The 27,561-nt window shown below is 38.8% G+C and overlaps 1 protein-coding gene across 1 annotated transcript in view; it reads right to left on the bottom strand.

The window, feature by feature from the left end:
* LGR6 (leucine rich repeat containing G protein-coupled receptor 6) overlaps positions 1-27,561 on the bottom strand; it is a 655,213-nt gene that overhangs the window by 183,427 nt on the left and 444,225 nt on the right. The window contains exons 11-12 of the mRNA XM_044076136.1: positions 16,297-16,368; positions 11,318-11,443 (exon numbers count right to left, since the gene is read on the bottom strand). Coding sequence (XP_043932071.1) covers positions 11,318-11,443; positions 16,297-16,368 — 198 coding nt within the window. The remainder of the gene's footprint in view (positions 1-11,317; positions 11,444-16,296; positions 16,369-27,561) is intronic.

The raw sequence follows: 27,561 nt of genomic DNA, 5'->3' as shown, positions 1-27,561 counted from the left end.
ACAGGAAAATAATGTCTGTTCTTTTTCACTACCCCAATCCTGCAGGGTAATAAACAACAGTTCAAGCCTAAATACATTGTCTACATACATAAGTATTGAGCAATCATAACATGATCAAATGGCATACTGAGTAAACACAACCAAGGAAACAGCAACACAAGCAATTACAAGTCAAGCCAAACAAGGGAATGTTTAGGTACACTTATTCTAAATAATCAGTATATTAAAAAAGGTGAAGGTGTTGGTATTGACATTCCTCACACAGATACAGCCACAAGAAAGAAATAGATTTATGGGAGCTCTCTGATGATCTGCAGCTCTGCTCCTGCAAACAAGATGAGGGAAAGTAACAGAAGACCTCAAGGTCTGACAGTTTACTGCATAGAATTAATGCTATGAACTGTTAATGAGCTCCATTTATTAGCCCTGGGGTTTGATTCTGCCATGTTTCTAAGTCAGTCAGTTAAACAGAGAGTGCTCACAGGCTGCTACTGAAAAGAGACACTTGTGCATAGTGGTTTATTTAGATAACAAAGAAAAATGTTCAGCTAGATAACTACTTGGAAGGCAAATGTTTTGAATGTTGAGCACATTTTGGTCTTGAAATATGTATCCATTGCCTATAATCTTATGTTTATGTCCAACCCAATCACGGCCACTCATGTAAAGCTCTTATGTGGACTTAGAAATACTACACATAGAAGTGTCAGTCCCATTAATAGTGCAGTGCTGTACTCCCAATCAAATATCTGCTTCACTCACGTTTCCCCAACTGTCAACTGACTGACAGGTTAAACAAACTGGTCAAAGTTTCAGATCATTAAAACTTGTAAAAAAAAGTGGTGTTTTTTTGCAGCTAGGGAAGGCGCCTGCACCTAGACAGCCCTAGACTTAAATACACTTACGCCAAGTCAGCCCTACTGGTATAGAGGAATGAAGCCCTGACTATGGTCCAGATGACCCAAATTTAACCTGTGGCAAAGGAATCTGGTGGAGCTAGTACAGAAGGGGGAAGCGTCATGAGGCTTTCTTCGAGGGAGAAGTGGATTATATGCATCCAGTCACAGGTTCAGTGCTAGAACCTCACTGGATCCAAGGGGTCATCATAAAGATGCTACCACAAAGGGAGGCAGAGCCTATGAGTGTGTTACACACAGAGGTGTGGGTGTGTCTCATTCAGGCCCACTGCACATCCTTGTTTTGGAAGCTATAGGCATGCATATGTGGAACAGAAGGGTTTTATGCAAAACTCCAGTGCTCAAATGTTTGACTGATGGCTCCAGCTTCTAGTTTGCTTGACACTCAGCCCCAGGAGCAAATGGGCCATAGCTCTGTTGTCCTAAGGAATAAATGGTTTCACTGATGTGTGGGGGAGATGAACTTGATGGTCAGCAAGAGGAGTGGACCAAAATTATCGAAAAATATATGCATAAATATAATAATTCCATGACTGTACAATGACAGAGAAAAGCCAGTCAAAGCACAGTGAATCACTGCTGTCCTGCAAACAGAAACCACACCAGCAATGATTTCTTATGTGAAACCATGTTCAGGAAGTAGAACATCAGGGAACTGAAATCAGTCAGTTTATACTTGGTGAAGTGTATTGTAATGGAAATATTTGCACTATATGGGATTTTCCTACTGGTTTAAATCTGATTAATATGCCCAAACACTTCTTGTAGTGGCCAACTTTTCCTTCAGAAATTTAAAGTCTATTTAAGCAAATGCATCTCATTTAAAACAGCAGAAATATTGTGTCTGTCAGTCCTGTAGTATCAATAGGATCTCAGAAAATGCCAGGCAGAGTTAGTCATGACACCATTTGCTCCTTGCTGATATCCAGTGTCATGATGAATTTCCACTTGTAGAGAGAGAATGAAGGACAGGCCAGGGATGAATTTGTGAATGCCTATCCAGTCATCAGTGTTGGTCTTGGTGGATATGAAGGAGTCCCTTTGTTTAACAGGTAATGACAATTTATTTCAGAAATTGGGTAAACTCTGGGTAATAAATGTGACCCTCCGGTATGTTTTACTTATATGTTGGTGCAGATTCAAATCCTTAGTTCTAGTGCTTGTCTTGTGGAGATACAAGATATCAAGGAGGAATGGGGCCTTAATGACTCCACATGAGAGTGTATGAAGTGAGTGAATATACTGATAGGGCTTTAAGCTTGTCCTGATAGCCAAGGGTCTTTAGACCAGTAAGCTTTTTAATTAGGAACCAATGGGGCCTTTCTAGACAGTAGAAAAGCAGGCACATTTGTCTGCCCTGGCACACATTTCTGTTACAGCAAAATATTTGTAGGAATCTAGACAGGTAGAATTGCAATGCAGAGTCTACTCCACTGGCTACGTACTTCCAGAATACACCCCTTCGGGTTAATTCCTTCAAAGAGGAGACATTTCCCCTGCTAAATACCAGGAAACAGAGAAATATATTTTGGCTGTAGTACAAGGTCAAAATCATTTTGAGATTCAGATTATAACATGTATTCATCTATTTATTTGCATTTGTTTACTAGGGAAATCTGACTGGCAAATCTCCGATTCAAAACAGGCTTGGGGAGAAAATCTACATAAGAAAAATAGTGTATTTTACGTATTTCATAAGAGTACAATAACAAAACATTTAAGGATTTACAGCGTGACAAAAGTTGAAAATAAGATTGGACAACAAGACAGCACAAGGTTCAGATTTGAAATGAATATATAAATATGTCAATTAAAGAAAACAATTGTTTAAAAAATCTGATGAGGAGTGTATAATGGGAATATGTAATAAAACTGAATAAAAATGCAAAAAAAGACCAGATATTTAGTAAAAAAACAAAAACAAAAGAACAACAGTGCAAAAAATTAATATAGTACATATTGAGACTATATCGTGGATATATCCATACATATACCTTTATTTCTATATAAATATGTATGTATATACACACACTTATTTATTTATTTATTTATTGACATTTGTTAACCGGGTTAGTCCAACTGGGCTTGTGGCCCGTTTTCAGTGGAGACCCGAGGAGAAAATCTCCAATACATAGAACAAAAATTATAGAAAAAGTCACAACTTTACAATCAAAAAAATGCAACAGCAGTCTGTTTTACAAAATAATTAAACAATAGAATAGCAATGCATACAGACAATACATTTTTTTTTGCACTTGAGTTACACATTACACTTGAGTAGTACAACTGGCAGAAGCATGCTTATAAGCTCAACAATTTTTGATGGCTGTAAATAGCTCATGCGGATCAGAGTAGTAGTAGGCTTGCATTTAAATATTATAGGATTGTGGTTACTTTTCTTCTTATTTATTTATTTTATTTGAATTTATTGACTGAGAGAGTCCACTAGGTCACAGCTACCCATTTTAAGTGGAGGCCTGGGGAGAAAAGCTCCACAAGTAGTTACATTCATGGCAATAGATGTTGCATAATTTTTTGAGAGAATATTGTCTTGAAAATATATGTATAATAAGCCAGAGGCTTGCATGCATAACATTGTTTAAGAAGGATATACAGACACATAATAGATTGGAAAGTATCATATCAAAATCAAGTTACGACCTTTGAACAGCTTTGGCAAAGATAACTCATACTAGGTAGTAATTTCTTTGTCAAGGTTCAGTTTGAAATCTTTAAACATTTCAAGTAAAGCATGTACGGATGTTAATAGTTGATTTAGGTACTTGATTTAAAATAATTTGAGTAGATTATAGTGCATATAGAATATAATTGATTAGCCTGAATAGCATTTGAGTTTTTATAATGCATAACAGAATTAAATTTTCTAGCTTGATGGAGTATAGAATACAACTGAGAGGGAAAATGGATAGAATACAAACAAGAGAATTGGATGTAGTACTGTGGGATAGTGTACTGGTCCTATATCTTTTTAAAGAGGGGTAAGGATTTAATAGTGGGGGGGTGTTTAGGTAGGAGCATAAGAAGGGGATTCCCATTTGGAGGACAGCTGAGAGAGTAGGACGGATTTTAAGTTGTTGTGGTTTGGTATACTGCATAGTGGATGGGGGGTAGAGAGTTCCATAGTTTGGCTATGGTGTATGATAGTAGTAGTTGGCCAGGGGGATGAGAGAGTTTGTGCACTTGTAGGAGGTTTTGGCTTTCGGATCTCAGGGAGTGGCTGGGTGTGTAGGGTATTAGGGATTTGGCGAGAGAAGGGCATTCTGCAGGTTTGAAGATGAGTTTGTGGGCCGTTGTAAGTTGTAGGTATTTTAGGTAGTTGGAGAGTTCTAGCCATCTGGGGGTGTGTAGAGAGTGGCAGTGATGGGATGAGTTTTTAGAATTGGTTGCAAATTTGCAGATTTTGTGGTAGCAGGATTCGAGTTTGGAAAGCAGGCCAAGTTGTAGGGTGGAGAATAGGGGTGCACCATACATGAGAGAGGGAAGAAGGAAGGTTGTTGCGAGGGTTTGTCAGGTGGAGAGGCTGAGGTAGTGGTTGTGTCTGTAGAGGAGACCGATTTTTTGATGGGTTTTCTTGATTGCGGAGTAGATGTGGGAGTTAAACTTTAGGTTTTCATCAATGGTAATGCCGAGTAGCTTGGTACTGGGAACAATTTCTAGGGGGTGTTATTTTGGCTTTTAATGGAGAATAGGTTTCTGTTGAATTGGGAGTTTTTGGTAGGAGTGAAAATCATTAGTTTTGTTTTGTTAGAGTTTAGGGCTAGGTGATTGGATTGCATCCATGATTCTGTTTTGGAGAAGGCTATTTGGGTTTTAAGTAGAAGTTCGCAGGGACAGGAGGCTGAGCAGATGATGGTGGAGCCATCTGCGTATTGGATAACTGAGGTGTCAGGGATGGAGTGGTGGAAGTGGTGGAAGTTGTTGATGAATATGTTAGAGGAGTGGGCCCAGTACAGATCACTGGGGAACTCCTGTGGGTAAGAAAGGAGAGATTGACTCTTTCCATTGGACAGCTAGTTGGTGCATGGATAGGTAGCTGGAGAACCAGCTAAGGTTGAGGGAGAGAGGTGCAAGTATGAGAGCTGGGACAGGAGTAAAGACTGGGAGATGATGTTAAATGTCTTTGAGAGATCTAGAAACAGTGATGATACGTATTTGCCATTGTCGCATGCTAGGTTGATGGTTTCAAGAAAGGATAGGAGGGCAGTCATGGTGCTGTGGCCGGGGCAAAAGCCATGTTGAGTAGTGGAGAGTTTGTGTTGGGTTAGGTATGGCATGAGTAGTGAGTGGGTAGTTTTTTCTAGTATTTTAGAGAGAGGAGAGAGTACAGCTATGAGTCTGAAATTGGTTGTGTCTGTGTTTTTACTACCTTTATGGAGAGGGATAATGAAAGCGTGTTGCCAGATGGTTGGGGCATAGGATTATTGTATGGATCTATTTATAAGAATAGATATGGGATAGGCTATAGTTTCTGCAGATAGTCTGAGGAAGGTTGGTGGCAGGTTGTCTGGTGTATTGAGTCAAGGTTTTAGCTTTAGGAGAAGTCTTTTTATTGTGTTTGTGGAGACTGGTCTAAGGTTGAAAAGGGGAGAGGGAGGAGGGTGAGTGGGGGGGTGAGAGGGGCAGGAGGGGGTTGGGTTGGAGGGGGGGGTTAGGGAAGGAGGAGGATAGTTTAGCTATGCAATCTATAAAGAATGAGTTTTTGTGGCATTTTCAATGCTGGTAAGGTTAGGATCGGGGCAAGGGGTGGCTTTATTACCGGGGTTAAGAATGGAGGAAATGGAATTCCAAAATTTCTTAGGGTTGGTTAAGTGCATGGATTGCAGTTTGCAGTAGTAGATTTTGTGATCTTTTGTTATTAATTTTTTGGCTAGGTTACGTAATTCTAGGAGGTAGTTGGGGGTTTTCTGTTTTTGGTACTGTTTCCACTTTTTGTCTCGTTGATTCATAATATGTTTAGTTTCCTGGGATAGCCAGGGGCAGGGATTGATTCTGATGCATTTGGATCTGAGGGGGGATAGTTTATTTAGTAGGGTAAGGAAGGTTTGGTTGAAAAAAGATACAACTCTGTCTAGTGGAAGGCTTTTTAGGGGCGACCAGACAGTAAACGTAAGGCATTCTGAGAAGATTTCAGGGTTGAAGGAGGCTAGGTTGCAGGTTTGGGTGAATTGGTGTTGTTTTTCTATGTGAGAGGGTAGACGGTCTATGAAGGCTGGCAGGTGGTCGCTGAGGGGGTCTGGTATTATACTGGCATTTCTGGTAAGGCTGGGGTGGGTTGTCAATATCCAATCTATGATGGTACCAGAGGTAATTTTATATCTATATATATATATATATATATATATATATATATATATATATACATATATATGTGTGTGTGTGTGTGTGTGTATATCTGTGTGTATACAGATTAAACTAGCAGAATCTGAACCTATGCATATGTAGTACAAACACACTGAGTAAGTTCTAAATACAAAACTACAAAACAACAAAAAATACAGAATGGCATTTATTGTGCACATTTCAAAATTACAAATTTAGGATAGTATTTGCACAATTGCAGTAAAGGAGGCAGTGGACATCATTGTTTTACGTTGAACAGATGAATGATTAGGTCATGAATGCAGGATCAATAATAGGCTAAGTGTTACAGAAACTAAGTTAGAAGGGGGTGTTTAGTGCAAATGTTATGAAAGGATGCAGCTGGGACAGAGAATTATGAATGTAAACTTTGTTCAGTGGTAGTTCCTGGAAGTAAAGGAATCTCCAGAAATGAAGTGAGATGTGCTAGTGCAAATCCAACTTATTCAACTAGTGAAAGTAGGAAATGACTGGAAGCAAAGAGTATGTTCTGGTGAGGCGGCTAGATGTGTAGTTAGTGACGACACTGATTTTGAGGATGGCTTCTGTTCTGTTTTCTTGTGGATCATAAAATCCTTCAGTAAAGCCACTTTTCCTTAGAACTCGGTTCCGTGACATGTTTTAAAGCATGTCATACAGATGCACTCTGGGGGGTGAAGGGAAGTTATGCACTGGTGAAATACAAAATGTAGAGATGTGAATCTCTCGGATATGCCCCTACCAAATATCTCTAGCCTACAACAAATCTTCACAATTCAGTGCTTTGTCTGGAAGAAAAAGGAAACAGCAATTTAATCAACTTTTCAGAAGTCGTGACAGCAAAAATATGGTGTCATCAGGAATCCTCTTTGACCGAAGGTGTCCTTTAAATGACTGACCTTTGAAATTAGGGCAGCATGAAACAAATCATGCTTAACTTAACTCTAATTATGAGCAAGGTAGCCACATTTGTGGCTGCACTGACTTAATCAACCACTCATGGAATGACGCACCTATACTGCTTCCTGTCCCCTGGACACCTGTATTCACACATATCTAACATTTAACTCAAAGTGGACGTTTACCTCAGAAGGAGGCATCTGAAATAGAAGGCATTAGTTCTTGTTGGAAGATGATCAGAAGTAACCACAAAAAGCATCTTCAGCAGACCACTGTACCAGCTTCTCAATAGAGTTATCAACATCATAGGTCTGGTACACCACTTGAATGCCTACAAAGATGCAACTGGTAACCTGGAATCTGCTTCGCGAGGTTGTGAGTCATGCATGGACTTAAATGTTTTTGTGACTTGAGCTGACAGCACATACTGGTATAAATGTTTTTGTGCCTTCAGCTGACAGCACATGCTGGTATCTAGGCATGTGGGTAAGATAATAAAGACTAGCATGATGAACATGGCAGAGGGAGATGTTATTTTCCTCAGAGTGTTAAAGGACTTGGAGTTAGGGAGTAGTGACACGACTTTGCCTTGAGAGAATGGATGTGAGGAGTAAAGATGATGGAAAGACTGGTCCTAGAGCTCCAAAAGGGAGTGACATAGTTAAAGATGATGGGAAGACTGGTCCTAGAGTTCCAAAGGGGAGTGGCATAGTTAAAGATGATGGGAAGACTAGTCCTAGAGCTCCAAAGGGGAGTGGCATAGTTAAAGATGATGGGAAGACTGATCCTAGAGCTCCAAAGGGGAGTGGCATAGTTAAAGATGATGGGAAGACTGGTCCTAGAGCTCCAAAGGGGAGTGGCATAGTTAAAGATGATGGGAAGACTGGTCCTAGAGCTCCAAAGGGGAGTGGCATAGTTAAAGATGATGGGAATTCTGGTCCTAGAGTTCTAAAGGGGAGTGGCATAGTCTGTTTTGTTAGGATTAGTAATATCTGAATCAAGATGCTTTTCTACCACTAAAGCGTTATTCTGAAAGTGTGCCAGAAACAGAAAGATAATCTAGGGATCATTTTCTCTCATCTTTAAGGGTTGTATCAGCAGATGCTGGAGACAGAGGTTTTTCCTTCAAAAGCTATGATGATTTGCATGTGGAATAGCTCCTCAGTAATCATGGGTCCTACGTATGGGTCACCACAGAGAAGGAAGAGAGTCCTTCAGCTCTTTTGGCCTAATATTCAGATAAGACTGATTAATCAAACTATCTCCAAGACTTTGACATGGAAGGGAAACTATCTATGGGCCAGAATTCTGGGCCATGACATCTTTCTGAGAAGGTTCTATATAAGAGTGCTTCTGCATGAGGACAGGTGTGCAGTGGTTAGAAAAAGCACACACCTGGAAATAGTCACAGGATGCGGTTGATTGCAGACAGAGTATTACACACCGCAAAAGAAAAAAGGTGCAACATTCCATCAGTGATAGGCCAACTGCCTGGCAGGAAACCTGGCTGCTTAGAAAACCGGCAGCTAACAATAAGAAGACAACGGGAATACATGGCAAAAGATCTGAAAAATTATCCAGAAAATGGTGTGAAGAAGGCAGCCTAAAGCAGATAAGATAAGATCAGAGAAAAGTCCAAAAGGGAAATGTCCAATATTTGCTCAGCTGGGACTCTATCACCTCTCTTTGACCAAGTGACAGATCTAGATAGGTGAGTGATTACCTACATAGGTTCATAGGTTGGTACTAGGCTATCGACCCTAGGGCCTATACAAGCCTAGCCATAAGAATTCCCTGGCTATTTCTTCCCACAGTATTTACTTCCCTGGACCCCTGTCTAGCAGGGCGACTGACATGATTCCTGGGGTGAATTTCCTATCTCCCATCCAGTCATCAAGGTTCTTTTTGAAGACGGCCAAAGAGGCGCTCTGCTTGACATGTATGGGCAGTCTATCTATTCCAGAGTCTGGGGAGTCTCTGGGTCAGGAACCTATCCTCCCAGCATGTTTTTTTCATTGTGATGACAAGGGTTAGATCTCTGGAGCGTGTGTCTCAGAGGGATTGGGATTTCTTTAAGTGTAGCATGTCCAACAACTCTGGGTTTGACATGGCCTTGTATGTTAAACAGAGATCGCCTCTGAGTAGACGATATGCGACAGAATATAGGTGGAGTGTTTTTAGATGGTCATTTTGGGCATCAACTTTAGGCCTATGATTCTTTTAGTGAGGTATTTCTGTGGCCTTTCCAGTTACTGCAGATGTCTTGAGAGGTACATACCAAACGGGGCATTGTATTCTATAATGGGTCTAATGAGGGATGAGTACAGTGAGACAATGACCTCTTTTTTTCTGGATGAAAAGCCCTTAGTGATGAGGTGTGCCACATAGAAGGATTTACTGACTGTTGTGGCAATGTGGTTATCGAAGGTGAGACCACTGTCCACCTGTGTCCCTAAGTCTCTTATCACAGAGGATGATATGGGGTGAATCCCACCGGGTATATATTAGGACATCGAATACTTAACAGTTCGAATCACTAAAGGTCGACCTTTAGTGATCGAACTGTTAAAACATCAAATGTTCAGAAAAAAAAAAAACGGTGTAGGCGGGGAGGGGAGGCAAGCCCCCCTGCACCCCCCCGCTACTTAAATATACCAACTCCGGGACCGCACTACATTGAAGTAAACGGAAATCTCTCCTTACGGAGATTTCTGTTTACTTATTCGATGTTCTGCAGTTTTGCTATTCTCATGTCGACAATGTCAGATTCGACATTGTTGGCTTTCGAGAATGTAATATAGACCCAATCCCACCATCTCTTTTAAAAATGCTGCTCTTCAAGACTGAAGAGGGAAACAGATTGACTTACTGTGATTTTCCATCCAGAGAACTCACTAGCTTCACAAGCTATCTAACTGGAACACACCTCTGCTTAGATGGAACCAAATAAGCCACTTTTTCCTGCAGAGGGGGACTACTGTCATTGGAGAAATGTGGGGCACTGTGTTCCTTAACTGGTTTAAGGGAAATGTCCTAAAGGTCTGTATGAACCCTGAGGGACTTCAGATAGCAGAAGTACTTATTTTTGCTGATAAATGGTTGGATGCTTGTTACAGAAAAAGAGTGACCAGTAACAGCTTCAACTATTGCTTCTATTCACTTGAGCAAGCAGACCTGAAGGTTTTACTGAAAGTGGTATCTAATCACATAGAACAGCATCTAAAACATAGAAAGGGACAGAGATACTTCCGTATACAGCAGAGACACTTTTTTGCGAATCCCACTTGATATTCTAACCTGAACATCTGCTCTTGTTAATTTTCTACTTTGACATATGTAGAATAAAATGTAATATTAGGAAAGGCAAAATACTGTGGCTTTGATCTTGTATGTGATTACCTACAGAAGATAATCTCCCAAAATATTGATGTAGAAATGCTGCAAAATTAAGGCAGAACTAGTTCTCACAAATATGTAGTAACTATCTATGAAGGTAGGGTTCCCTAAGCTATAGTAAATGGACAATCTTAGAAATGAAGTGATTCCTTAAAACCAAAACTTATTTTTATTCTTATTGTACTCTGGTCAAAGAAAAGTTGCAGAGGTCTGAAGATCATCCAAAGCAGTTCAATTAATCTTCGAGATGCATAGTGAAATATAAGATCCTGCTCTGCCTTTGCATACTTTAGTCCTGCAGTAAGAGATAAAACAAATAGTATTATAATAAATGAAAATGTATTGGTTATCCAAGCTATACTGCTCATAAGCTGGACTTGGGCTGTAGCTCAAATAATATGAAACTGGTAGTGGCAGGAGGTGCGAGTGCCATGTCCTTTAGTTGCAGCTGACTTCTGGACACAGATCTTGTTTCTGCCCATAATACTAAAGAATTCTATGAAGGATACTAATCCATGGAACTGCCAGAACCCCATTGCTTCTTCAACACACATGGCTTAAATGCTTGTAGTGTATCTGCACAGTACCTACGACGTTTGGTATAAACCATTGGTTATAACAAGGAGTAATGAGTGAGTAATAGCTCAGACATTTTTACTGATAGGACTAGGCTGTGATAATTTTTCAGTACCAAATTCAGAAAGGCATCAGTAACACTGTAAGACACCTCGTCATAGATAACTTACCTCATCTTGGGAAAATGATTGTCCAACAACAGTTCAGCCAAACCAAGATTGCCTCGGAGTTTCAGATGTGTTAGCCCATCCAGTCCACTTAGTGGGAGTGCTGTAAGCTTGTTATCAGTTAGATCTCTAAGGCGAAAAAAAATAAACAGTGAGTTAGTCACACTGGAAAGAGCCTTTAGAATGACCTAGCATTTTCTGCTTTGTGCATATGCTCCTGTTACTGAGTCTATTATTTTCATAACATACCAACATCTATGCTTTCTTACCAGTTTCACTATATTTATTTGTTAGTTTATTACTTTATCCATGTTATCTGAGTGACTCTAAGTTAACCTCACAATATATAAGGATTCCACTATTACAAGATATTCATAAGTAATACCATTACATAAACAACAGAGAAGTACACCTGTGACATCTTGTAGAGTGAAAATGCAGGACACTGCTAAACAAAAACTGCAACAACAAGAACAAAGGATATTTAATTACACCTGCACAGGCAGAACTATGGGATAAATTTCCTGGAGAATAGCTTGAAAATAGAAGTTTTTTTCCCATTAATTCTTTAGCAAATTCAAGCTGAAACAAAATAGCATGAAAACACTGGGAGACGCTACTAAATATAATCTTCTGTATCAATGTAGAATACATAAAAATCTGAAGGAAGACAACATTCACAAATTAAAGTGAAATAATGTTAGCTAATAGTAATTTGAAGCAAGAAATAATGCCCAAAAGAGTTGGCATTATGGGGAATTAGCAGACTGATCAGGCCTCTTCACTCTGAGAAGGTCTGTTATTTCCACACTAATACCCTCCCTGGAGGGCATTACTGTGCTTAGAAAATAGGCTGTCTGTTAAATTTGTTTGTGCTTGTTTTATTATCAGTATTAATATTTTTCTTATATTTTGTTGTAAAATATTTCCACAGCTTAATGTTTCATAACTGCTATAGGACACGTATTTGCTCTTTGAGGATCTATTTTACATCCAAACTATGCATTATGTCTTTAATGTCTATGTATGCGCACATACAAACACACACACACACACACACACACACACACACACACACACACACACACACACACACACACACACAGTGAGTGTGATCAAATGAAGTGCAAGGAATGTATCTTCTACAACACATACCTCTCCAAGTTCCTTGATTTTGTAGAATATCCAAGATTTTGCTTCATATTTCTGCTCTGTGACTTAAAACGCGTCTCATTTTTCATACGTTTTATTGTTCAGGAAAAGCAAGGTGATGCAGAACAATTTCTTAAGTGTATTAGGGTACTATTTAAAATTTTCCCTGATTTTAATTCTGTCAGGCATTATTGTTGTCTTTCTCCAGAATTCTTCAACAAAGAAGTTAGGAAGTACAGTCTCTCTCCGACAGAAAACACTCATACACTCAGTCAACCTCTGTGTGTCTGTCACTCACATACACACACATATATTCTATCTGCCTCTCTCGCAATAACTCACAAACACACACACACACACACACACACACACACACACACACACACACGCACGCGCGCACACACACACACACACACACACACACACACACACACACACACACACACACACACACACAATCTCATACTCGCATATGTACTTGTGATGCAGCTAAATGCATTAGTTTTGCTTATCCTCACACCTTTGGAAAATACTTTTTAAGCACAGCGTAGCTTGAGTGGGAAGAAGCTGACAGCTCCTTTTAATTGATTATTTTAGTTACTTTTTTCTTTTAGCTTAATTTCTTGTTTTTTTTTTTAAGTGACACAAAATGGATCCATTTAGCGAGTAAAAACAACATGGCAGCTGTTTGTATTCAGTCCATTCTTCAATGTGGTTTAATATGCGGGTTCCTGTTGCTTGATTGCAGATGCATTTTGTCGAGTGTATCTTGATCGACCTAAAAGAATGAAAAGGCAAAATAGCAAAGCGGCTTTTCAGCGAATTCTTTCCCTGGGAAAGAATTTGCTTGTCCGCTTTCGTTACTTTGCCGTTTTTGGCACTGTAGTGTGATCTCAGAGTTGGTATATTTAAGTAGGGGGGTGTGGGGCACAGCCCCCCATGTCAGGGTGTGGGGGGGCAAAGCCCCCCACATTGTGATGTTTTAAAGTTTTTTTTTTTTATATTTTATTTTGGAACAGCTTTATGAGGTTTTGACGTTGTAAGCTTTTGCTTACATGGGGTCAATTAATTATTGTTCGCTTTTGTAAGCGTGTGATGATATAATATAGACCCTAATATGATATTGTTTGCAGTGTAACAGTCATCTGAAAACATCTATTTAATTTCAAGTTTCTTGATGGCTGGTCAAACTGGCTTTAAAAAAGTGACAGTGATCACTGTTGACAATTGTGCTCATCCATCACATGACCTAAGGAGGGTCAAACAGTGAGAAAACAGTGGTGTTTTTAACTATCCTTCTGGAGTTTTGTGCTTTTCTCATGGAAACTTGCACAATTTAGTATAGGCGCTGTCACTAATTCATTAATTAATACTAACAAATTCTGGGCATATTTATTGCTAGTTGTGTAAGACTCCCAGTTGGTAGAATTATTGACATTGTCTAGAATTCACATTTTGGTATTAATATACATGGAATCCCAATTTTCAAGGCACCTGATATGGGTCTCAGTGACACAAATGGGGATTTGTAGTTGGCAATGATGCAGTAATTGACTTTACCAAATGTGTGTTAATTCCTCTTTTCCTAAGCAACATCCATTTTGGGATTTATTATTTGTAAACAGGCAGATTTCAGTTTCTGCTGTGAACTTATGTTCATTTTTTGCAACTTAAAAAATGCTATCACATATGATCCTGACAGAGAGCTATTCCAAAATGAGCAATAGAAGATGACTTATTATTATGAAATAAAGCCGCGGTGGTACAGCGGTAGTGTTGTTGCCTCACAGCAAGAGGTTCTCCTGTTCGATTCTCGGCTGGAGTGCCTTCTGTGTGGAGTCTGCATGTCCTCCCCGCGGTTGAGTGGTCTCCAAAAGACATGCGTGAATGGGCGTGCCTTCGCTGAAAGTTGGGCATCGGGTTGGCAACTCGGCACCATAAAAAAAAAATCTACTGCCAATCATTAGCGGACCGAAGTTCTGCTGTGGCGACCCCTAACCAGGAAAAGGCAAAAAGACAAACAACAACTTATTATTATGAAATAATGAAAAATCCAAACTTATTCAGTGAAAAAGAGAACTAACATAAGGAAAATTAGTATTAAGATTAATTAAATTTAAAGGAAGCCTATAATAAATAAAATAAGTGTACAAATAGAATAATAGATTGATTAGTAAGCCACTTGGGGAACCCTTTTTTGAAGACATAGGTTCATAGGTATGTACTAGGCGAGCTGCCCTTGTGGGCCACTTTAAGCCTAGCCAATCTCCATCAATAGTGGGAATTAAGCCATAAACCTTGTTTATGTGAGGTAAACACTAGTATACCAACCTTCAACCGCTGTGAAGTAATTGAGAACAAAAAGACAGTTAAGTAAAATAGTTACAAACTGCGTCAATAATTTTAAGAAAGTGCCAGCCAGAATAACTTGTAACAAATGAATAAAACACAAGACTGACCTTCACTGGATAGACACTGGACATATTGGAAAAACTTATCAGGATCAGCGCCTTGAGAGGTGAGCATGTACAGAGGTTTTTATTTATAACAATTATAACTCTCTCCAAGATCTGTAATAAACTAAAATCATAGCACTTTCAAGTATGACCATAGCAAAAGAGAACCAGTGATAGCAAAAACGACTGACGTCAGCACTAACCTGTACTTTTACAGTACTGTTTTGTTCATTCAAATACTCTGATGGGCATTCCAAAGAGTCACTTTGAAGAGATTTGTAAAAAAGCAATGTCCAGTAGATGGAATTCACTTAGCAAGAGCCTACTGACTGAGACTGTCTAAAATATACAGAGAGTACATTACTCCAGTAAGAAACAAAATGAACAGTAATGGATTTAAATCAAAGGAAGGCAGAAGACCATAGATTACATCAATATAAATACTATTTATAGATGAAGAAACTAAAATAACATAAGACAGCAGAGAAAGTGACTTGATTACAAAATTTAACCTTTCTCTTTAATGTTTAATTTCTATCGTAAGTCTTTGAAGCAGTAATATTCCTCCGTACTGATGTATGTACTACCTACATCATATTGATGAATTTCTGTTACTTGAAGAAAGTCTTGTGAATAGGGGACTATTTGTTGCCAGCTTTATAACAGACCTGATATAATGGAGCCATAATACTAGCCAACACTGAAACTTCTATCAGAACATAGGTTTTCAAGTTGGGTGCAGTGATCAGCTTTCAAAGCATAACCAGATGATATGATACGGAGGTATATCATCCATTTCTCTTTTGTAGTAGTCTGTTATCACTAACACCACCACCACTGACTGTTGAGTAATGGCATATGCTTTGCAGAGTTCAGTTTAGAATCTGAATCACTGACATTGTTTATTACTTTGTTAAAAATTGTATTAATTATTAATATGGTCGATCAAATGCAAAGCACAGTGGGTTTCTATTAAATACTGTTAGTGGTTTTCAAAAAAATAAGTAATTAATAATGAAAAACGGGCATGAAAAATGCAACATTTATAAAGGATAATATAAAAAAGGAATAGTACTTCACTGTCAGAGCATGAAATACTAGTATGAAGAATATTAAGCAGAGCTCATATTAAACATTTCTAAGTACTGTGCAGATTTGTAAAGGTCAAGATTTATGTTTTTTACACAGACTGTGTTTCAGGAATAATTTAGTCTATATATAAACCAGCAAGGTACTGATATGTAATACAGATTTTTTCAAATACCTTTTTATTAGAAGAATTTAAAATTGCAAGGAAACACACAAAACAAACAATATATACATAAAAAAAAATCAACAATGAAATACAAAACACATTGTTTTTGCTATACTTACAATTTTGTGAGTGAGCGAAGGGATAGAAAGGATTCTGGGTGAATGGACTCAATCACGTTCCCACTCAGGTCTCTAGAAAAAATCCACAAAAATAAATGAATTTCATGAGGGGGTGCTAGAGGAGAACAACCTTTATAACAATACATAATAGTGTATTGTATGTTATAATAGCTTGGTATCAACTGCAGTTACCTTTTTGTTTTTTTTTCTCTGCTATCCCTGCATTTTGTGTTGTTCATAGAATTGTGCTGTTTCTTACAAGGTATGTTGCTCCTCCCCTGCATTCTCTGTCTCAGTTACTTGGTAATCAGAGTGTTTTAAAACTTCAGACCCAATATTTACCTCCTTTTCCTTTTTACTTCCAGTCCCCTCAGCAAAAGTTACATCCTATGTCTTGGCCAACCTCCAATCAACCCAAGGCTGTCTCATTGCCCTGCACTGTGAGACCCTGCATTGGTGGAACACTAAAGTGCTTTCAGCTACACTAGTGTATGTTAGAGTTGTATTTAATCTGTCCACCAAACTGAAGACTGTTTCCCCTTTCACTGTACGCATGCACACTACTGGTCCCCCCCATTTCTCTCTTCCTATAGTACTCCTAGGTCAATTACTTAAAACTACTTTCTCTTGGAAAAAGTTTACCTATGTACCTGCAGCCCATACTTCTTTTGTTTTTCCCTGCAGAAGTGGTGGTCCTTTTCACCACTCTGTACTAGATTAGTAGTATAACATTTGTAGTTATTAGGTAAATACTGCACCACACTGACCTGCAATTAACTTAGCTTGGTTTCCCTGTTTTCTTTTTAGCAGCTGGCTTAGTCCAGTTTTTCTGACTCTCAACCTTGCATTACTTTGTGTCTATCCCTTCCCCCACCTTGAACCTGCACACCTCCCCACCCACTCCTGCTTAATTACAGAGGTATCAAAAAGCCGATGTAGAAAGACACCATCTTTTGACTTAGCTTTTCTGCCTTGCTTCATAGGAATCCCCAGTAGTGTATTCGCATGTAAGTGCTACCTTGTATATTCATATGTAAGTACTACCTGGTATTATTTTTGTTTGTGACTCTTCCTGCTATTTTTGAGAAGTTTCACACATGGTATGTATCTTTTGTCATAGGTAGGTACTAGGCTATTGGCCCTAGGGCCTATACAAGCCTAGCCAAAAAGGTACCCTGGCTTTCACCACCGAAGAAAATTATTTTCCTGAGCCCCTATCAAGCAGAACCACAGAAGTGATCCCCGGGGTGAATTTCCTATTACCCATCCAATCATCAAGATTTTTCTTGAAGAGAGCTAATGAGGAGCTCTGTTTGACATAGATAGGTAGTCTGTTCCAGAGTATGGGACGTCTCTGGGACAGGAATCTATCCCTCCAGCATGTTCTGTTTATTGTGGTGACAAGGTTTAGGTCCCTAGAGCGTGTAGCTCGGAAGGATTGGTATTTCTTTAAGTGGAGCATGTCCAACAGCTCTGGGTTTGACACAGCTTTGTATGTTGGGCAAAGATCGCCTTTGAGTAGGTGATATGCGATGGAGTAAAGCTGGAGTTTTTGAGTCGGTCTGCGTAAGGCATCTGTTTTAGGCCAGTAATCCTCTTTGTGAGGTATTTTTGCGGCCTTTCCAGTTGTTGTAGATATCTTGTGAGGTACATACCAAAAGGGGCGTTGTACTCTATAATGGGTCTAATGAGCGATGAGTAGAGGGGAACAATGACCTCTTTTTTTCTGGATGAGAATCCTTTTGAAATGAGGTATGCCACGTAGAAGGATTTCCTGACCACTGTGGCGATGTGATTATCAAAGGAGAGACTACTGTCCACCTGTGTCATGCATATTTCTGGTTGGTAACAGCTCTATCTGGTCACTTGTTTTCTGGAGTTGCATTTCAAGAGCGTTTTTGTTGTTTTCCTTTACTCTATTTGCCCTGCATATGAGTGTTTTTGTTGTGCCAGTATAGAATTGTATTTATAACATATTGTGACTTTAAATAACAGGTAAAAAGCTGTTTTATTTCATAATGTGAATACTGCCACCTGCTATGTGTACTTTTAGATCAGTAACCTGTTTGGCAATTAGAGTAGAAGTTATTGTGACCTCCGAGGGATACAACTGACTCTGTGTATCTGCATAACATCAGTGTTATTTCTGACTGTTAGCTGGAGAATGTAGCATTTAGCAGTTACTTGTTTCTGTAGCACACCACTGATTCCTGACTGTTAATGCAGAATGTTAAATTGTGTGTAGCATCTTAGAAGTTACTTGTGTTTCTGTAGCATACCATTGTTGTTCCTGACTTTTAGTGGAGAATGCTAAATAGTGTGTAGCAGCTTAGTAGTTGCTAATTTTGTCTTCATAACCATATGTATAACAATACATAATAGTGTAGTGTATGTTATAATAGCTTGGTATCAACTGCAGTTACCTTTTTTTTTTTTTCTCTGCTATCTTTGCATTTTGTGTTGTTCATATAATTGTGCTGTTTCTTATAAGGTATGTTGCTCCTCCCCTGCATTCTCTGTCTCAGTTACTTGGTAATCAGAGTGTTTTAAAACTTCAGACCTAATATTTACCCCCTTTTCCTTTTTACTTCCAGTCCCTTCAGCAAAAGTTACATTATGTGTCTTATCCAACCTCCAATCAACCCAAGACTGTCTCATTGCCCTGAACTGTAAGACCTTGCGTTGGTGGAACACTAAGGTGCTTTCAGCTACACTAGTGTATGTTAGAGTTGTATTTAATCTGTCCCCCAAACTGAAGACTGTTTCCCCTTTCACTGTACGCGTGCACACTACTGGTCACCCCCCCCCCATTTCTCTCTTCCTATAGTACTCCTAGGTCAATTACTTAAAACTACTTTCTCTTGGAAAAAGTTTACCTATGTACCTGCAGCCCATACTTCTTTGTTTTTTCCCAGCAGAAGTGGTGGTCCTTTTCACCACTCTGTACTAGATTAGTAGTATAACATTTGTAGTTATTAGGTAAATACTGCACCACACTGACCTGCAATTAACTTAGCTTGGTTTTCCTGTTTTCTTTTTAGCAGCTGACTTAGTCCAGTTTTTCTGACTCTCAACCTTGCATAACTTTATGTCTATCCCTTTCCCTACCTTGAATCTGCACACCTACCCACCAACTCCTGCTTAATTACAGAGGTATCAAAAAGCCTGATGTAGAAAGGCACCATCTTTTGACTTAGTTTTTTTCTGCCTTTCTTCATAGGAATCCCCAGTAGTGTGCTTGCATGCAAGTTGCCCACTGCCCTCTAGGTGGCTCCATACTATTAGTGCATCCAAGTGCCCCACCTGCCCACTAGGTGGCACTATACTATTAGCTTTAGGGTCTCTAAATCCCTTTACCTTTTCTTCATCGAATCCCCCTAACACAGTTCTTATTCATCTCTTTGTTATTGTGCTCTCTCACACTGTGGTCCCAGTATAACTATAGAAATAGTTCTTTATATCACTCTGCTATAATCCCACTTATTTTTTTAAGCCTCTTAACTTCTTATATATCTCAACACACTTACCTTCAGACTTTAGCACTCCACTGATTGTTCTCTTCAATCTTCTTCTTCTTTTGGATCTACCCGCTCCATTCGCCCTGCGGGCTCACTACGCTTCCCTACCCTACCCCCAATTTCCACCCGCCCCCAGGTGTCCTACACTTATCAGCCCCCTCATCTAACACCACTCCCACTCATCAGAATCAATCAGCATTAACCAATCACTCACAGGACACAGCCCTATTACTCCAACTCTCTCCAGTCTCTCATTATATGCTAATTGTAAACACCCCAAATCTGTTTTAAACAAGCATTACTCAAATACTCCTACAATGCCTCCACATACTTTTAATAAATCTTCAAACTCAAAGTCTATTTACTGCCTAATACCCCCACTTATAATTCTCTATCTTCTCACAGCCTATGAATACCAACCTCTCCCTGGCACCCACTACCCTAGAATCCAAACCAGTACTACTAATCAGCCACATAATTCTAACCAACCACTACCCCACTTCCCATCAAACTCTTCTAATGCAAAAACTCAACATCCAATTTGTGCTTCATATATTACTCCGAGAACTAAATACTACCACAAACTCTTATTAAAACTCCAGAAACTTGCTGTTAGATTACAACCTAACCTCATGGTGGATGGTGACATCCACCCTAACCCAGGTCCAACTCCATCTGTTACTATCAGCCCCTCAAATAACACCCATACTAGCCTACAAAACTCAAATAATGCCCCCAACTCACTCCTAGTGTATCACCTAAACATTAGAAGTATAAACAAGAAAATTCACTACTTACATGCCCTCCTAGATGTCCACTCCCCTGGTATACTATGCCTTACCGAGACCTGGCTCAAGCCTACTGCCATTGATAATGAGATTATACCCCCAGGGTACAATATATTAAGACTTGATCGCATCTCTAAGAAAGGAGGGAGGTAGCCATCTTGTATAAATCCACTCTGGAAGTATCCAAAACTAGTACCCCAAATGCCTTGTTTACTAACAATGCAGAATAACTCATCACAAAGGTTCAACTCAATAAAGGCATATCTATAAACATTGCATGTATCTATATTCCCCCAGGTGACAACACAAATACCTTGGAGAGTATCCTCCAATGGCTCTCCACTTACTGCCCCCAGGAAACTATTATTCTCAAGGATGTTAATATCGACTGGAATACTTGCTCTTCAGACTTCCCCTCCACCCATATAAATTTGCATGGCTTCTCCCAGATGATATCTTCCCCAACCAGAATCAATAAGCCTAACAAAAAAGAAAGTAACCTAGACTGGATATTAATAAGCAACCTACCCCAGATATATAAAACAGGCACCCTACCTGAGGACTTTAGTGATCACTTCCTGACCTATATAACCAGGAAAATAAATTACATCCCTCAACAATCTTCCTTTAAAACCATTAGAAGTTGTAAGAACTTTATTCAGACTAAATTTCAGAATGAACTTAACTCATCTGATTGGTCCAACCTATGGCTACTTCCACTAGATGAAGCAATCTCATACTTTAAGTCTACATTTCTTGCTCTCCTGGATGACCATGCTCCCCCACGCAGAACCAATAACAAAGTAGCACCATGGCTGTCCAATGATACAAGAAAAAAAATTATTAGCAGAAACAAAGTGTGGACCTCCTGGAGAACCACTAAGTCCCCAAAAGACCACATTATATATAAACAGCTGAGAAATGATGCAAAGAAGTCTATTATGCTAGACAAAAATAACTACTACTGTAATCTGCAACAAAAGCGCCAAATCAACCACAAAAATTCTGGTCAGGCATAAACAAACTTCTCCATCCAGGCCAATCAACTACCCATACCCCCTTAACTATTCACCAACAACCTCCTAAAATTGTTGCTAACATCTTTAACACTTTCTTTACAGAAACTGTGCAATCCCTAACCAGTAAGCTATCTCCCTATACCCCAAGTACCACCAACCCCACACCTAATAATAAGATCACCTTTAAGCTTGATCCAGTACCAACATCTTTTATTAAGTCCCTACTTAAAAAACTGAAACCCACCACCCTTTCAGGAATATCTCCAAAAAGGCACTAATGAAATAACATATCCCATATCAATTTTAATCAATAGAACTATCCAGGAAGCCTATATCCCCCACATATGGAAAATCTCCCACATTGTTCCTCTTCATAAAGGGGAGATTCCACTGAACTTTCAAATTATAGGCCTATAGCCATTCTGTCTCCCTTGGCTAAAATAATGGAAAAATGTATCCACAAGCAATTTCTTGCCTATCTGAATCAAAATACTCTCCTAGCCCCCTCGCAGCATGGATTTAGACCTTGTCATAGTACAACCTCAGCGCTTCTCTCCTTCTCTCCTTCTCCCATACAATAAATCAAAACCGTAATGACAACAAGCTCTCCTCAGCCCTCTTCCTTGACCTTTCCAAGGCATTTGATATGGTAAATCACCAGCTACTCTTAAACATATTAAAATCACTCTCCATAGATAACCTAGCAATTACCTAGTTTCATTCTTACCTAAGTGACAGACAACAAGCTGTACTACGGAAGAATAACCTATTGTCCCTTTTACCAGTCACCCTTGGAGTCACACAGGGATCTATATTAGGTCCCTCCTATTCTCCACATTCATTAATGACCTGTACAAAGTAATCCCTGATGCAACTTGTATTCACTATGCAGATGACTCAACCCTAATCTGCTCTGCCACCTCCCCCACATATTTACAATCCTTGTCCCAAATCACTTTCAACAAAGTAGAGAACTGGCTCACTGGATGCCAACTACTATTACACCCAAATAAAACCAAACTATTACTCTTCTCCCCCACTTGCAAGGTCCCCTCACCACCTCTCACCATAATATCTAACAATGGTACCATAATTTCCCCAGAACCTAGTACTAAACTACTGGGAGTGATCATCGACAACAACCTCAAGTTTGATGCTCACATAAACAAAACTATTAAAACAGTTAATAAAAAATTAGGCCCTTTATACAGGATTAAACCATTCCTAACCCCATCTGCTAGAACTGTTATTGCCTGTACACATCTGCTATAGACCCTTCTTTATGCCTCACCCATCTTCGTAAACCTAAGCAAATCAAACCTCAATAAATTAACTAGGTGCTACAATAACATTGCCAGATTTGCCACAGGATCAGCTTATAGAACCCATCACTACCTTAACCTTCAATCGTTAGACTGGCTTGAACTACCCTATCAACTGAAGTGTAACCAACTAATAGTTGTTCACAAAATCCTCTACCAACCAGACAGTACACCCATACTGAAAAATATTATTACCCCCCTACAGTAACCTAAAATCCCTTCGTTCTTCCAAAAAATTGCTAGTGCAAACTGTTAAAACCAACAATTCAGCTGGTGAATCACTATTCTCCAACTCTGCTGGTAAAAACTGGAACCTACTTCCTGCTGAACTCACCACTGATCCCTCCTTATCCCAATTCAAAAAATCCCTTATGAAATACATAAAAATGCAGTGGCTTTGTCCCTGTACAAACCCTGACTAACCCCCACTCAAACATAATTCATAAATGAAAACCTCATTACAGGAATAAAACTCTGATTCTCTTAACTGTTTAAAATTCTGTGTATCACCTACCTACTGGAAAGATTTAAAGTTAACACTACACGATGTATGATAACCATGTATGTATGTGTTTTCCTTTTTCAGATGAAATCTTTAGCTATTTCTTTCTCAGCTACTTGCTTCCAACCTTTGCTGTGTGTATGTGAGGAAAAACATGTACCTGTGTGTACATATTGTTAAACAAATCTCAGTTTTGTGATAACTCACTGTAATAATTTCACTGTATTTACACTTGTTTTTGTACATTTGGAGCTTTTCTGCCCGGGCCTCCACTAAAAATGGACCTGTATCCACTCGGACTTTCCCGGTTAACAAATGTAAAATAAAGTAAATAAATAAATAATAAAGCATAAAACACTACAAAGCTTTTGGGACCAGATCTTCCTCAGCAATACATTTCAAATACGAAACACCAGCAGCTTAAATACTCTAATATAATTAAACCAGTCTTTATGTTTTGGATCTTGTAATACAGAGAATATAGTTTATTTAGCTACTCATAATAAATGCACTTGTTTTTATGCTGATAAAATTAATAGAAGGTTAAAAGATTGGATATGTGAACATTTGTCAGATATAACATGGAAAATAAGTACAAATGTACTTTATACACATACTAGTGAAGAAACTTCCGAGCATGATGTTAGTTTTAGAGTTATTTAAAGAATTTTGTGTAAGCAAGCAATGGGGTGATATATTATTAAATACTGAGCTTGCTGAATATGAATGGATGAATTATTTTAGAGCTGGAAATTATCCTGGTCTAAATGCTGCTGTTAACATTAAGCCAATATTAAAACAGATACTAGATCAGTTGTGATTCTTTATTACTCCATATTACATATGTATTTTTATAAAAGTAACACATTTTTATATTTGTGTAAGAAAATATATATGTGCTAATATTTCTGGGCTGCATTTAGAATGTTTTATATATAAAAAGATTAGAAGTAAAAATATTTTTACATAACTTTAGCTATATTCGGTAATAAATCCCAAAGTACTTATGCTGCTGACATTTTATAGTTGAAATGTATCACTGAGAAAGACCTGGTCTCGAAAGCTTTGTGTTATTTTATGCTTTATTAAAGTTCTTTAGGTAGTGTATTGGAGTCTCTTTTGTGATTTTTCTTTGGACTTGGTTCATAGATTCCATCCTTGGTTTCTGTATCCAGTTTTTTGTGCTTTTTAAATATAACAATATTCTTAATGTAGTAACCCTAAAGAAAGAGGAATATTTTAATGAGTTCTATTTTCGATGGGAATGAACTGTAGTGCGTTCTTATATTCCTATTGAATTATTTTTTTTTCTGCCTCTGCCATTGGTCTTCGCACTTATCAAAGTTTCCAGAATCTTGCTGTTACTCTCAGCAAGCAATTGTTAAACCTCTAAACCGTTTGTCAAGATAACAGAGATTTACTATTTAATTTTTAAGTCATAAAAGAACATTTTTCAAATAAAAATATCCCACAACCTTGAATTGGTTTAACAATAAGCATTTAATTATTACTGATAAAGTTAAGTACCTTAAATTAATGAAAGAATTACCTTCAACCCAAACCTGGAGGTCGGGTAGCATGTTGCTTATTGGCATGATGGCTTCTTTTTCCCACTGCCGCACAATAATATGACATAGGTAGCCAAACCATTGTCTGTTACAGTGTGACATAAGCACTGACATAATTTGGTAAGACGCAACTAATAGTGCTTAGCAGTAATCTCTCATCAGTTACTAAGTGACTATTCTGAGCTGTAGAGATGGCTTTCTTTTCGCATATTATTATATTTACATTACAGCACAGACAGAGCATCATATACTTATAGCTATTGGCATTGTCAGCAGAGTACACTGCCCACAGAAATGTTCAGTCAGTTTTCTGTGTTGTTAGCAATTTAAACAGAGTGGTTGTGGAGATGAACATTAGAGCACCAAATGCTCGAAGAGTATCTGGATATCAACTATTAAATCTCTGGGTGATAGCAGCAGTATATACTGCTGACAGCAATGGATTACTGTTTTTGTTTTTTGTAAATGTGTAATGATCAGATCAATGATGATGAGAGACAATGCCTTGCCTTAAAAGCCCACAAGGGCAGACAGTAACAAACCAAAAGCTGCTTTCCATGGGAAAGCAATATGTTTGCTATGAGTAAGCGAGACAAATATTTCACATTAAATGTGACAACCACAGAATACTGTGGATTGCCTGATATGATAATGATGCTGTGTGATCAGGCAGTAATGCAGCAGAGGCTGCTTTTTATAATTTATTTTTACCCCATCTCCTCCATGACTCCATGACTGTCAAGCCTAAGTCCCCTGTTGTCCCACTGATTCCCCAGATTCTTGTCATCCAAGGCTGCAGGGAGAGGGACACAGGAATCATGACTCTTCAGAGATAGAGAAGGACAGTCCCTGTAACAGCAAATCAAAACATTTAGATTATATCCCATTTTATCTGTGTCATCTCTCAGCAGAACATTTTAAAAGTAGGTGGCCTCCTTTCTAGCTGGCACCAGCACTGGTCTCAAAGAAGAATTTGGTAACTCTGATGCCTGTTGAAGTTGAGGCCTCAGACTGATTCTTAATTACTCTTCTGATCAAAGTCCATCAGACCACTAGCAAGGTGAGCTCTCAAAAGCTGAAACTATTAATGTTAGTATCCCCCACATAACTATTCTTGGACCTCTGCTTTTTCAAAACATCTTTAATAATAATAGTAATAATAACATTTACTTAGTTTCCCTCATGTTCAGATCATTCAGTAAACTGATGACTCAGATCTGATGTTCACAACTGTCGTCTCAATGTAGTAACCTTTCCTTATAAGTCTTCTTTTCCACTGTACAAAATTGACTATCTTCCTCAAGATTCAAACAGAAAGCCAGGCTTTTCTCTAACCGTTAAACTGACAATATAACCTCAGATGCCATTCTAATCTCCTTAACTTTTGGCATCCAGACTAATGCAGTGAATAGTACTGTTACTGAAAGTAATTATTGATGACATTCATCAAGTCTGATATGCCACCTGATTATGTGTCAAAGTCCTAATGTCCTTTTAACAAACCCATTAGAAGTACTGCTCACAAACTTTTACTGTTACACACTGGGTCACCTCTCCTGACCTTTTAGATGCACTGTTATACATTAGCCACACTCTTGGCAACTCTACAATACTCAGCTTGCTAAGCTGGAGCACAGCTGTAACAAAATAAAAAATTCACCACCAGCCTTTCTAAGAAAATCCACCACTGACCCTCTGTTAGACATATGAGCTGTACAAAGTGTATGTTTTCCTTGTGTTTAACCAGGTGCAAACAGCACAGCATGTCCTTTACACACCCAATAGATGTCCTGCCATTAAAAACATCTTGCAGTGGTGCATACCAGCTTTGACCTTAGGTCTTAATCACAGTGGACTGCTCAAATGAACAAATTAAGGAATCGTTTTGGGGAGTCCCTTTTCTCATTCTGTGTTCTTAATCTCTGGAAAAAGTTCACTCCTGAGTTCCAAAAGAAACTGCAAATAAATATTTTCAAAATGCAGGCCAAAGCTCATATTCCCTGTGAATGTCTTTTATTTGGTTCTTCTTGCTTCAAAGTATGGTATACTACCCCAGTATCCCACATCCATTGTCAGGTCTAACAGCATTTTTAGTCATATGGGGTGGGGCCCATGATGTTCCTAAGGATGTCTTGGGGGTCTGTCGTCACACCATCTGACGGTGGATTTTTTTTTTGTTTATTCCCTTCCTCATTTCCCCATTCCCTGTGCCTTTCTAGTTTTGTTCCAGAGGGTGGTTGTGCAATAGGAATGTGCTGATATATTGCTTCATCTCCACAATGGCTCAGTTAATGTCCCCATTCTAATCCTTCTTATGACTATACTCCCGTCTTCATATGTTCCTGGCCTTCATTAGGGATCATGTGGTGAACACCCTTGAGACCACCCTCCCCAGGATGGTAATGCCCATCCTTACTCTGCCACTCTGTCAGTTACCAGAGCTGCTAATCGACCTTGGTTGGCTGGGTCGTAGTCAGGGCTTTATCCCCTCTATGCCACTATAGTAGTATCTTCTCTGTAAATGGTTATGCAACTGTAACACAGGTAT

The sequence above is a fragment of the Protopterus annectens genome, chromosome 7.part0 (assembly GCF_019279795.1).
Source record: "Protopterus annectens isolate FY-2018-M chromosome 7.part0, PAN1.0, whole genome shotgun sequence".
NCBI lineage: Eukaryota > Metazoa > Chordata > Ceratodontiformes > Protopteridae > Protopterus > Protopterus annectens.
The sequence above is the reverse complement of the archived record's forward strand: the minus strand, read 5'-3'. Positions and strand labels throughout refer to the sequence as shown.